The 13,910-nt window shown below is 44.1% G+C and overlaps 1 protein-coding gene across 3 annotated transcripts in view; it reads left to right on the top strand.

The window, feature by feature from the left end:
- Positions 1 to 2,703: 2,703 nt before the first annotated feature.
- The window catches only part of ACSF2 (acyl-CoA synthetase family member 2), a 33,845-nt gene continuing 22,638 nt past the window's right edge, over positions 2,704 to 13,910 (top strand). Inside the window, exon 1 of one of the 3 annotated variants that reach the window (XM_081271696.1) lies at positions 2,704 to 3,410. In XM_081271696.1, the coding sequence (XP_081127822.1) occupies positions 3,301 to 3,410 (110 nt within the window). In that variant the 5' untranslated portion in view covers positions 2,704 to 3,300. The remainder of the gene's footprint in view (positions 3,411 to 13,910) is intronic. The other 2 variants (XM_081271695.1, XM_081271697.1) reach the window with 2 other exon arrangements.

Raw genomic sequence — 13,910 nt, 5'->3', positions numbered from 1 at the left:
AGAATTAGCCAGTGTAATCCCAATGGCTCAGAGGCTGAGGCAAGAGGATTGCAAGTTCAAAGCCAGCCTCAGGAACTTAGCAAGGCCCTGAGCAACTTAGCAAGCTCTTGTCTCAAAATAAAAAATAAAAAGGTCGTTAGTTAAGCACCTCAGGATTCATTCCCCAGTACCAACAAAATGACTAAAAAAAAAAAAAAAAAAAAGTAAAAGCACTTATAATCATGCCATGTGAGTAATAAGTGCTTTTAGTCTAGGTTTTGTATTCATAAACAATGCATATTATGCTTTTATGATTATATTCCATGAAGCACAAGGATTCCAATTTCTCCGCATCCTCACTAACACTCATTGTTGTTGTTTTTGCAGTGCTGGGGCTAAGCCCAGGGCCTTTAATGTGCCAGGCAAGTGCTCTACTGTGTTAAAACCCCAGTCCTTTATTTTATTTTATTTTGGTACCAGGGATTGATTCCAGGGGTGCTTAATCACTGAAAAACACCCCCAACCCTCTTATTTTTTATTTATTATTTTGATACAGGGTTTCACTAAGTTGCTGAGGCTGGCCCCAAACTGTTTTTTTTTTTTTTTTTTGGAGGGGGGGCAGGGTTACTGGGGATTGAACACAGGGAATTCAATCACTGAGCCACATCCTCAGCCCTATCTTGTATTTTTTTTTTTTAAGAGACAGGGTCTCACTGAGTTGTTTGGTGTCTTGCTTTTGCTAAGGCTGGCTTTGAACTCGCAATTCTCCTGCCTCAGCTTCCTGAATAGCTTGGATTACAGGCATGCACCACCATTCCTGGCTTGTTAATTTTTTTAAAATATTTATTTTTTAGTTGTAGTTGGACATAACACCTTTATTTCACTTATTTATTTTTTTATGTGGTGCTGAGGGTCGAACCCAGAGTCTCGCACATGGGAGGTGAGCGCTCTACCACTGAGCCACAACCTCAGCCCCATGGCTTGTTATTTTTTAATAGTAGTTATTCTTATTGATATAATGTGGTATCTTGTGGTTTTGATTTGTTTCTTTAACAATTAGTGATATTGAGTATCTTCATGTACTTATTGGCCCTTTGTATATCTTCTTTGGAAAAATGTCTGTTCAAGTTAATTTGACCTATTCTAACTTATTTAATCTTCTTGTTACTTACTTTCTCTTGTTACTTAACTCTAAACATTTTCTTATTCTGCCATTTCTTGATTTTCTGTTTGAGAAAAGACTTTGTCTATCCTGATAATGCCTCATAACATAGTTTTGTTGTTGTCATTATCATTGTTATTACTATTGTTTTGGCACTGGTGATTGATCCCAGGGGTACTTCATCATTGACCTACATCCCCAATCCTTTTTTTTTTTTAATATTTATTTTTTAGGTATAGATGGACACAACATAATGCCTTTATTTTTATGTGGTGCTGAGGATCGAACCCGGGTCTAGCCCGTGCTAGGCGAGCGCTTTACTGCTGAGCCACGATCCCAGCCCCCCAGTCCTTTTTATTTTTTATTTTGAGGCAGGGTCTCGATAAGTTGCTGAGAGTCTAAGTTGCTGAGGCTGGACTCAAACTTGTGATCCTCCTGCTTCAGCCTTCTGAGTTGCTGGGATTACAGGCATGGGTCACTGTGTCCAGCTATTGTGTTTATCTGATGAGTCAGTTTTTGAAGCAGAAAAGGGAAGGATTTTGGCAAATGGGAGGAAATCAGGGTTTTCTTGGGGATAACCAGTGGCATGAGCAAAATCCCAGGGAACATAAACTGTGAGAGTCCTGTGCAGCATCCAGCAGACATGCTCAGCTCAGGCACAAAGTCTCCCAGGGAGCAAGAGGGTCTGAGCCGGTATAGAAAGTTGGATGGCCTGGATGGGCATGTGTCCTGCTCCCCACTCCCAGGACAGCCCAGTGTCTGGGAAACCCAGGATGGAGGTCAGGTCAGGATGGAGCTCCTCCCTCATCCCAGCACAGACCCTTAAACTAGTAAGGGAGAACAAGGGCCTGTGGGACCAGCACTAGCCCTTACTTCATAGAGAAAATGATTTACTTGGAGCAGGGCAATGATTTACTCAGGGTTACCCAGCAAGCCAGTGGCAAAGGCTGCCAGGCAGGACTGGGAGCCTGGATGAGGGATACTTGCCAGTGCTCCAAGTTGCCTGGGGTTAGGAAGACATGCCCTTGCAAGTCCAGCTCCTCATCATCTCTCTGCTCCTTTGCTGCAGTCCCATAAAATGTGAAATGTAGGGACCATCCTCACAAGCCAGAGTTTTGAAATCACTCTGAATATCATAAAGAGGAGCAGTGGAGTGACCTCCGTTGAGCCAAAGCTCAAAGGTTCCTCAGGCCAGGCTCCACCCTCAGCGATGGCTTCCACCTGGCTTGGCTTTCCTCAGGGCCTCCAAGTCAGGAGAGGGCAGGCCACTTGCCATGACCTCTTGCCCTTTACTCTCCCCTTCCTCCTCTGGAAGAAGAGTCAAAGAGAGAGCAAGGAGGCTTGAGCTGAGTGCTTTCCATTCAGCCTCAGGGAGACTCAGAGAATTGTGTTTTAGGTCTTAAGTTGGGACAGGAAGATGGCAGATAGGATACACAGATCCCAGTCCATGAGGCCACCAGACAGTGGACAGCCCTGTAACCATGCTCGGTGGTGGTGGGGGGGGGCGGGGGGGCATCAAGGCAGAGACATAGGGGGAGGGTGTGAGGTGGGGATACCGCCTGAAGCCGATGCCTGGCCTCTCTGGGGACTTGACCCCGCGCCTGCGGGCACAGAGGGATTCTTTCGCAGCACTCTTTGTCCCCGAGCCTCCCGCCTGTTTCAGGCTCCCTGTTCCAGCTGGCAGCCCTCGGGGCACTGAATGCCGGCTCCTTTAATCTCTGGCTCACCATCCCCGTGGGTTCCCACGTTGCCCTCGCGCCAAACCGGTGCAGGGGCCTGCTCAGCCTTGATCTTGCCATCTGGCTCAGCACTGAGGCTCCGCATCTTCCCCTTTAGGAAATTAACAAACTCCTCGGTTGCTACACCCAGGCCGTGTCTTGGGCTGCAGCCAGGCCTTCGGATTCAGAGGGAAACCAGGGCAATTCTTGGAGGGTGGGCCGGGAAGGACACGGTCCCACGCGAAGGTGGCCCAGGGCGCAGAGTCGCCACCTCCCGCCTCGTCTCGCTCCGCCCCGGCGGGACTGAGTCCTCCGCACCCCATAGGCAGAGGCGACCCTTCCGCCTCCCCGCCTGTTCCGCGCTCGCCCCGCCTCAGCTCACTTTAAAAGTTTACTCGGGCCGGACTTGCGGTGGAGCGAGCCGAGGCTGTCTGGGCCGGCATGCTGCGCCTCCGGAGGCTGTGTGCCATGAGCCTGGCGGTGCAGGGACCCCGGGCTGTCCTTTCTCGGGGATGGCAGGAAGCGAAGTCGCAGCACGTCCGTCCACTCAGGTACCCGCCCCGGGGCGGAGAGGGGGCTGGGCAGTCCCCCGGAAAGGAGCTGGGGGGGGATCCTGCAGAGCCTCCCTGGGGACCCATCCCACTTGCTATGAAGCCTGTCGCTGGGCCTCCTTGGGATGGTTCTCACTGGTACCCCCATCTAGTACTCTAGCATCTAGGCAACAGGAAAATCTGGCCTGGCTTGGGACAAGGGCCGCTGCTGGCCACAGTGGTCCTGTCTTGAGTCTGATCTAGTCCAGGACTGTAGATTCTTCCCTTTATGGCCCAGGAGTGTGGGTCTGTAGCGATCTATCCTGAGGGGCAGGGGCCAGGGCCAAGATCTGGGCTCTGTCCCTAGAACCCAGCCTTTGAACTGCAACTCCTTCAGGGATAAACTTGGGGATCTGCCTCGATGTCTCCCCTCCCCCCACTCAGACCACTGAACTCCGTAGTCTCCCCAGTCCTCATCAGCTGCTGACAAATAGGTTCCTTGCCACCTACTCCTGGGCCTTAGTTTTTGTCCATCCTTAGTGCAAAGGGATGGGGGCTGGCAGTGGAGGATGTAGGTAAAGCTGATGTTGCAAGCCTTTGGGAGGACCCCTGAGACTGCAAGGGAAAGGCCTTGGTTAGGTGGATTGGCTCTCCCAGGAGATTAGAGGTGGTATTACCTTCAGCACCCAGCACTGGCAAGCCCAGTGTGCAGACTGCCCTGCCACCCATCTAGGCAGGGTGCTAAATCTGCGGTCAGGGCACCATTTTTCCACACCATATGGGCTGTGGGCCAGGACAGGGAAGAAACCTAACAGGAAACCATAAAGAGTGTGATTAGTACTTTTTGCATAAAGAAGGACCGTGAAATCATCTGGCTTTTCTCTTTGTGTAGCTTCTGACAGCAATATCTAGCAACCTATCCTGTGTTCTCATGTCAGCCATTTCCAGGAGAGAAAAAAGTTGGGGAGGCATGATGGAGGATCATTTTTCACAATTTAGCAATATGTAAGCAACAACTTTTCAACTATAAAAAAAAAAGGAAGAATGAATTCCACAGTTAAAATAAAGAAAGAGGACATTAGCTGAGTGCGGTAGTGCAAGTCTGTGATTTCAACTACTCAGAAAGCTGAGGTAGCAGGATCAAAAGTTTGAGGCCAGTTTCAGCAACTTAGTGAGACCCTGACCCAAAATAAAATAAAAAGGACTGGGGATGTAGCCCATTGGCAGTGTACCCCTGAGTTCAAAAAAAAAAAAAAAGAAAAGAAAAGAAACCTAACAGGACTGGGTCTTCAACAACTAGATTTGGTATTTAAAAAAAAATGGCTAGAGGAGTTCAAGGGAGTTGCATATTCCTTTTAGACTAGTAGGCCAGAACTCTTAGGATCACATTTATTTATTTATTTTTAAACTCTAAGGATCACGTTTATTTATTAGCAATGTTCCTAAAATCCAGAAAACACCATACTTTAACATCATTCTGTTTCATTTTGCGAGAAAACCCAGGGGGATCCAGTCCTGTCAACAGATGGGGTCTGGAAGAAGGGAACTGGGTTCTCTTCCATCCCCCTCCTTCCCTCCCTCCCAGTGCCCTCCTAGGCTAGCTCAGCCCTCCCCCACCCCCAGCCTCCAAGCCTTGCTTTTGAACTCCTGTGTGCCCTCTTAGGTCATGAGGACTCTGAAAGTTACTCCTCAAAATGTACAAATTTTATGATGCTACATCAGGTTCGTAGGGCCACACAGCAATATTCCTGACCTTTGACATTTTATTGTGTTAAACGAAGCTGGTCACTTTCCTGCCCCAGGCCTCTGACCTCTGAGAGAGGAGGACATCAGGACTCAGAGAAATTGTCTCTGTGTCAGGAAAAGGCCTGTTTATGTAGGGAGTTAAGATTTCCTGAGTGTTTGGCCTAATTTTTTTCCATTCTTTCCATTCCCTCTCTCTTGTGCTCCTACCCATGGTCTGATTTCTTCCCTACTTTTCTGTTCAGAAGCCTCAGCTGTCTCAAACATTCAGCAAGCACACTTAAGAACACATGCTGTGTCCAGCCCTAATAGGTGCTGTGGGTGTAGAAGCCTCAGAACTCAGTCCTGAGCCTTCTAGGAACTTGGCAGTCAATAGAGTTAAAAAAAAAAAGAAAGAGAGAAATCAAGATGATTACTGGTAGTGTTCCAGGTACCACGGTGTGGAAGCTTCTGGACTTCTGTCTTCCACTTGTTCTGATTTGGTTACATGTAGTTTCTTTCCTGCTGCCCAGCACCCCAGGCCTCTTATTTCAGGTCACTGGGGTTGCTTGTCAGGAAGGAGCAATAACTTCGTAGCCAGTCCATCTTGAGTGACATCTTGGATCCTTCACTTCTGGGTCATGTTTCCTAACCTCTGAACCTGGGTTAGTTTGTTGCTAATAAATACCCACTTGCTGGTTTGTTGAGTAAATGGACAAAAGCTTGCTCTTGTGTTTTGCCTTTCCTTTGAGGCAGGGCTGGTTCTAGAAAGCTAAGATCTAGAACTTGTATGTACCTTAGCAATTTCATCACGAGACAATGTCTTGAATCAGTCTCTAACTATGAGTGACTCCTGGGCTCTTTCCCCTGGGACTCTATAACAGTGTCTCAAGGGGAAACCTGAAGCATAGATATCTCCTGAATCCAAGTGTTTCCGGCCTTCAGAAATGTCCCCTGTATTTTTGTTGTTGTTGTTTGTTTGTTTTTGTTTTTGGTGCTAGGGATCAAACCCTGGGCTTCACATATGCTAGGCAGATTCTCCATGACTGAGCTACACCCTAGCCCGATCCCCTTTCTGTTTGAGGGAGTTTACTGGACCCAAATAACAACTTCCTTCGTACTTTTTCTCCATACCCACAAAGACACACATACCAGTGATTCCTTTTAATATGGTGAGAATGGAAGCCACCACCAATAGACTAGCTTGTTCAAGAACTTTACTGTGACCCTTATTATGCAAGAAGTCTTTGTAGTCTGTATCTTTCATAGGCTGTATATTCATTCCCTCAGGGTATGTTGGGTGGTGATCATAGGGCTTTATGATATAATTACATACAGTAAATTTCACTAAAGTTCACTAAATTTTAATTGCCTTTTTTTTTCTATTGGCTATAACTGAATACCAGACTGAGCAATGTATAAGGAATAGAGGTTCACTTGGCTCAAGTTCTGGAAGCTGGGAAGTGCGAGAGTATGGAGTCATATTGGCTCAGCATTTGGTGAGGGCCTTCCCCACTGGTTGTAACGTGGGAGAAAGCATCACATGGTGAGATGGAGAAGACTGGCCAGGGAGAGTTTTTTTGTTTTGTTTGTAGTACTGGGGATCAAATCTAGGTCCTCAAATATGCTAGGCAAGTCAAGTGCTTTACTACTAAGCTATACCCATGCCCATTTTATTTTTGAGACAGTGTCTCACTAAATTGCCCAGACTAGCCTTGAGCTTGTGATCCTCCAGCCTCTGAACATGCACCATTACACCTGGCTTTGAGACATTAATTGATGATATAGCTTCTTTTTAAAATTTAATTAAGTTAATTAATTAATTTTTTTTTTTTAGTTGTCAGTGGACCTTTATTTTTATTTGCTTATATGCGGTGCTGAGAGTCAAACCCAGTGCTTCACACATGCTAGGCAAGCACTCTACAACTGAGCCACAACCCCAGCCCAGATGATATTGCTTATTTAACTTAGTTTAGCTAAAATGTCATCTCAATGTGTAATCAATCTTTGAAAAATTGCCAGTGAGATACTTTACTTTGTTTTCTCATAATGTGTTCTAAATGGGGTGCGAATCTAATATCTATGGCATGTCTTCATTCCAACTAGCCACATCTTAAGGGTTCCATAGCTACATGTAACTAGGACACCATAGAGACCAGACAGATTTAGAAATTTCTCTCATGCCCCTTTCACGTTAATTTTTTTTCTCTGAAAAAATTTGGTCACAAGTTTGATCACAAGTCCAAGGCCAGTCTCAGCAACTTAGTGAGATCCTGTATCAAAATAAAAAATAAGGGGCTGGGGATGTGGCTCAAGCGGTAGCACGCTCGCCTGGCATGCATGCGGCCCGGGTTCGATCCTCAGCACCACGTACAAACAAAGATGTTGTGTCTGCCAAAAAAATAAATAAATAAATTTAAATAAAAATAAAAATGGGGTGAGAGGAGAGGAGGGATGCGGAAGTGCTAGGGAGTGATATTGGCCCATTTATGTTATATTGTATGCATGTATGAATATGTGACAACAAATCCCACTATTATGTACAACTATAATGAACCAATAAAAAATGTGGAGGGGAAAAAAAAAGACTGGGGATGTAGCTCAGTGGTAAAGCGCCCCTGGGTTAAATTCCTAGTAGCAATTTAAAATAAAAATAAAATATTTCCATCATGTATATTGTTTTCTTTATACACTTATCTGTTGATGGACACCTAGGGTGGTTCCATAACTTGGCCATTGTGAATTATGTTGCTACAAACATGGGTATGCATGTATCTCTAGCACATGCTGACCTTAGTTCTTTTGGGTAAATACCCAGGATTGGTATAGCTGGATCATATGGTGGTTCCATTCCTAGTCTTATGAGGAAACTCCATGCCAATTTCTATAATGGCTGCACTACTTTACAATCCCTCCAATTGTGTGTAAGATCCGCCCCACCCCCAACCCCTGTATCGTTGCCAGCATTTATTGTTATTTGTATTCTTGATGATTGTCATTCTAACTGGAGTGAGATGAAATCTCAGTGTAGTTTTAATTTTGCATTCCCCTGCTGCCCAAAGACATTTAACAGTCAAATTACTTTTGGCCGTTTGTATTTCTTTTGAGAAGTGTCTGGTTAGTTCATTTGTCCATTTATTGAATGGGTTATTATTTTTTTTTTGGTGTTGAATTTTTAAAAATTTCTTTATATATTCTAGATATTTATCTTCTGTTGGAAGAGGAGCTGGCAAAGATTTTCTCCCATTCTGTGGGTTCTCTCTTCACACTATTCATTGTTTCCTTTGATGTTAAGGAGCTTTTTAGTATGATGCCATCCCTTTGATTTATTGATGCCCAGTGTTATTTCCTGAGCTATAGGAATCCTATGGAGGATGTTGCTGCCTATGTCTTTTTTTTTTTTTTTTTTTACTATGGATTGAACCCAGGGGTGCTTAACCACTGAGCCACATCCCCAGCCCATTTTATTATTTTTTTTAAATATATATATAATTTTTTTAGTTGTAGTTGGACACAATACTTAATTGTATTTATTTATTTTTATGTGGTGCTGAGGATCAAACCCAGGGCCTGGCACATGCTAGGCGAGCATTCTACCGCTGAGACACAACCCCAGCCCCTTATTTCTTATTTTGAGACAAGAAAACATCATTTCCCATCCTCTCACTTTATTTTAATCTGTAGATGTTTTTGCCCTTGATGTGTGTTTCTTGCAGTCAATGTATCATTGGGCTTTGGGCATTTTTTAAATGTACCTTTATTTTATTTATTCTTTTTTAAATCTGATGTTGAATATCAAACCCAGTGCCTTGTACTTGCCAGGTGAGCACTCTACTGCTGAGCCGCTGGGCCTTGTTTTTTAATCCGATCTGCTAGTCTATGTCTTTTACTTAGAGAAATGAGTATATTTACATTCAGTGCTACTATAGAGATTTGTAATATTTCCTGTAATTTTGATTTATTTCTAAGATTTGTTTTGATCCTAATTCTCATTTACTTATCTAGTCTTCTTCTTCTTTTTTTTTTTTTTTAAAGAAAGAGAGAGAGTTTCAGCATTTTTTTTTTTTAGTTTTCGGCGGACACAACATCTCTGCCTGTATGTGGTGCTGAGGATCGAACCCGGGCCGCATGCATGCCAGGCAAGCGCGCTACCGATTGAGCCACATCCCCAGCCCCTCATCTAGTCTTCTAATGAGACTTATTCTCTTCCAAGCTCTATTAGCTGATTTTATCTGAATGCTCATCTCATTGCCAAAGTTTGGGAAATTCTCTGCTATTATTTCACTGAATAAGCTATCAATGTCATTAGCCAGTATCTCTGCTCCTTCCTCAACGTCTATTAGCCTTAAGTTTGGTCTCTTAATTTTGTGCCAGAGTTCTTGCATATTTGGATCATAGTTTCTTATTTTTCTTTAATATGATTTGAATGTTCAAGGCTGGCCACCTTTTCTTCAAGCTCCAAGATTTTTGTCTCCTACTTGATCTGATCTAGTTGAGAGACTTTCAACTGAATTTTTCATTTGATTTATTGAACTTTTCATTGCCAAGATTCTTTTCTTTTGAGAATCTCTCTTTACTAAAGTGCTCTTTGATATTCTTTCTCTTCTCCTTTAGTTAATTCCTTAGATTTTTTTTTAAATTCATTGATCCTTTTAACAATCAACTTTTAAAATTCTTTGGGATTTCATCCACTTTGATATTTGTGGGTTCAATTATTAAGGAACTACAAAATTTTCAGAGGTTCTATGTTGTTTAACTATTTGTGTTTCTGCAGGGGTACTGGGGATTGAGCTCAGGGACACTCAACCATTGAGCCACATCCCCAGCCCTATTTTGTATTTTATTTAAAAACAGGGTCTCACTGATTTGCTTAGCGCCTTGCCATTGCTGAGGCTGGTTTTGAACTGGCGATCCTCCTGCCTCAGCTTCCCGAGCCACTAGGATCACAGGCGTGTACCACTGCACCTGGTTTGAACAATACACTTTTGAATGATGAGTGGATCATTGAAGAAAGCAGAGGAGATATTTAAACAACAAACATAAAAAATTCAGTTTTCTCCTGGTGAGATTTTAAAAGTAGACAGGGCTTTACAGGGCTTCAATTTTATAATCCCCCCAGCTATGAGAATATTTGTAGTATTCTAGTAGTATTTGTTCATTCATAGCTTTGACTTAAACTGGCCAAACTTGTTAGGGGAGTCTATATACTGAGCTCTACCTGCTCCTGGCCTGCCAGCATGTTTTGATGGAGCATTATCCTTTTGGAGAAGAATTCACCCTCGATTAGCTTGATGATATTTTTGTTTCTGGGGGTAGGAGCAGGGGCTTCTTGCCCACCCTCTCACCTGGAGAGCCTGTGAATCAACCTGGATTACCCAGGACTCCTGGTACTGAGAGCCTCAGTCCATGTGCTGGGGGGTGGGTGGAGGCTGTGTGGAAAGTGCCCAGGCCACTTCAGCAGATTCTCCAACTACTTCTGGGTGTTGGGGAGGTGGCAAGGTCCACAGTATGAAGCTGTGGGTGCAGCTTTCCACCCAATCCTGACCCAACCCAGTTCTACCTTATGTCAGTCCTTGCCCCTTAGCCCATAGACCGGGCTACCAATTTCAAATGACAGTGCCCTTTGCTAGTCTCTGCTGTGCCGATCCCTGGACTGGAAGCTGCTGCTCTGGGTCAATACCTAAAGCTTCCCCTACGTCCATGTTACAGTTTCACACGTGTGCTCAGGTTGACACAGGTTGGGTGCCCACCAGTCCAGTGAAAAGTAAAACATTATTGGGTGCTAAGTCTTGGTACCCCAAAAGAAAACAAACCAAGAACAAGACCAATAAAAATAAATGGAGATAAAAGAAAAGTGAAGGATGCCTGCAGGGATTTCTAATCTAGTGCTGCTCCCCCACTTCCACCAAATCCAGACTCTGTCCACACCTGCCGCTGCTCACTTTGCAGTATCTCAGCTTTTCCTGCTCAGATTGTAAATTTGCTGGACAGTGGGTCCTGCTTTTCTTTCTTCTTTCTTTCTTTCTTTTTTTTTTTTAAGAGAGAGGAGAGAGGGGAGAGAGAGAGAGAGAGAGAGAGAGAATTTATTTATTTATTTATTTTAGTTCTCAGCGGACACAACATCTTTGTTGGTATGTGGTGCTGAGGATCGAACCCGGGCCGCACGCATGCCAGGCGAGCGTGCTACCGCTTGAGCCACATCCCCAGCCCCTTTCTTCTTTCTTTCTTTTTTTTTTTTTTTCTGGGCATTGAACCCAGGGCCTTGTGCAGGTGAGGCAAGCACTCTACCAACTGAGCTATATCCCCAGGATCCTGTTTTTTTTTACACTCACTGGAAAACTTTCTTTCAGGTCATTGGGGGGGAGTATCCCCTTCCCCACTGAGTCACCACATGCCAGGTGCTGCTGCAATCTAGTCCTTTTATTAATTCTCTTTCTTCCAAAACCCAGCATTTCTGGTTTTCACCGGATTGCTGGTCTCTGAGCTGGTTTCCGGTGTTCTCCCACAGCCTTCCTACCTCATCACGCTGCAGAACAGTCATTATAATTCAGTCTTTGAGAGCAGTTACCATATGGTGGGGTCCTCTAGTCCTCCATTTTCAGAACCATCCAGAGCCTGTCTTTCAATGGCTCTGAGTTCAGAGATGCACTGGATCATTTTGCTGGAACACACAGGGTAGTGGAGGGGCATGTGAGGCTTCCTACCAGTATGGCCCAGGAACTTCACAGACAGATTGGGGCTCTTCTCTGCTTTAAATGTATGTCTCCTGTCCATGCCAGGAGGTGGCTCAGTCTTTCTGATGTTTCAGATACCCTCCTTAGGATGCCATGAAGCCCCTATGTTTGTTTATTTATTTTAAAGAGAGCCTTATTATGTTGCCAAGGCTGGGCTCAAACTCCTGAATTCAAGCAATCCCTATCTTAGCCTCTCCAGTAGCTGTGACCATAAGCATGCATCACCATGCTCAGAAATCCCTTTGTATTTTTCTTAAGCATTTCATATAAGATGCATACTTACAACGGTGACTCATGAGGCTGAGGCAAGAGGATTGCAAGTTTGTGGCCAGTCTGGGCAACTTAATGAGTTAAGCACCTCAGGGTTCACTCCCCGGTACCAACAAAATGACTGGAAAAAAAAAAAAAGAATGTAAAAGCACTTATAATCATACCATGTGAGTAATAAGTGCTTTTAGTCTAGGTTTTGTATTCATAACCAATGCATATTATGCTTTTATGATTATAGCAAAAAAAATTTGCATGCTAGTTCCTTGTGTTTTCACTTCGTAGTATGTGCTTTTGAGATCTGTTCACATTGACACATGTAGATCTAGGTTATTCATTTTACCTGTGACATATTCATCCATTGCATGACTATATCTCTAGCAGTGGAATTGCTGTGCTGAAGAGTTGACATTTTCAGCTATTCTAGATATTGCTATGGATGGAGAAGCTGTGCTACTGTGACCACTAGCAGCAAACACGTTTTGCTGTTTTCCTATATGGCTGCAGATACTTAGTATTGCTGACCTCTGGAGTGCTTGTGGTGCGCTCTGGCGGAGGTGAAAGGGTATCTCATTGTGGTTTTGATTTACATTTCCCTGACTGCCAGGGAGATTAGACATCTTTTGAAATGTTTATTATTTATGTCTTCTGTGACTATTCACTTCATTTTCTTTGCCCATTTATTGTGTCCGATTATTTGCCCTTATTGATTTATGTTTTTTTTTTAAATGCAGGCTAAGTATCAATCCTTTGTCTCATATTTAAAATGAAATTCATAAACATAGGCATTTGCTTGTCTTTTAGCCTTGTTTTTTTAATCTTTGTAAATTTTTAAAAATTTTCTTTTTTCTTTTTTTTTTTTTTTTGTAGTTGTAGATGAACAGCATGTTTTTATTTTGTTTGTTTATTTTATGTGGTGCTTGAACCCAGTGCCTTCCACGTGCTAGGCAAGTGCTCTGCCACTGAGCTACAGCCCCAGCCCTCTTTTAGCATTTTTGATGGTGTATGTTTTTCTTAGGACCTGGGGACCAACTTGCATCAGATACAAGTGAGAGGAAGGGACAGAGGTCAGTGTTAGTCCACAACTTGGAACCAAACAGGATAGTACTTTCAATATCATTTCAAAAGCTTTTCTGTGACCTGGTGTGACACTGTTTCCAGGAAAGCGGTGGTTGACCTCAGTTTGGGAGATGTTCCTGCAGCTCCTTGGGCCCCATACCAGTCCTGCCCATCCTTCCTCCCCAGTTGTTCCTGAAAGATTATGAGGCCTTGCCCAGGGTCCGAGGAAGCTCAAGCCTCCTGCAAGGGCAAGGTCCACCTACCAACCTCTGCTCCAAGTTCCAAATACCTTCATCAGTAGGTAATATGTACAGGAGGCAAAGCAAACACTGTCCTCTTAGATCTGTTTGTTTAGGTATTTGCAATCATCCCTACCTCGGGTGGCTACTTCAGGAATCAGATGCCACAAATAAGTCAGGGAAAGAGTTTGGGTATGCTTGAGGGCATCAAGAGATGAGGCCTACAGGAACAGGTGCTGAAGGAATCCTCCCTGGAGAGGATCTCCATGGACCTTGGCCTTCACTGGGGTCTCCAGAGGAGGCTCGAATGGGCCACAGTAGAAAGAGCAATAGGCTTAGGAGAGGGTCCGTATTTGCCACCCATCAGTGTCAGACCTCTTGCTTTTTCCTTTGCAAAAAGATGTGGTCCAGGACTAATAGGAGAATCATAGGAAGCACGTGTGGAAGTCCTTTTTAAGGCATAAGGCTCTACCAAAACTCATTTTGTGTTATATCAAGGC

The sequence above is a fragment of the Spermophilus citellus genome, assembly GCF_964194105.1.
Source record: "Spermophilus citellus genome assembly, chromosome: 17".
Classification (NCBI taxonomy): domain Eukaryota; kingdom Metazoa; phylum Chordata; class Mammalia; order Rodentia; family Sciuridae; genus Spermophilus; species Spermophilus citellus.
Note: the sequence above shows the minus strand (reverse complement) of the source record. Positions and strands in the feature narration are given on the sequence as shown.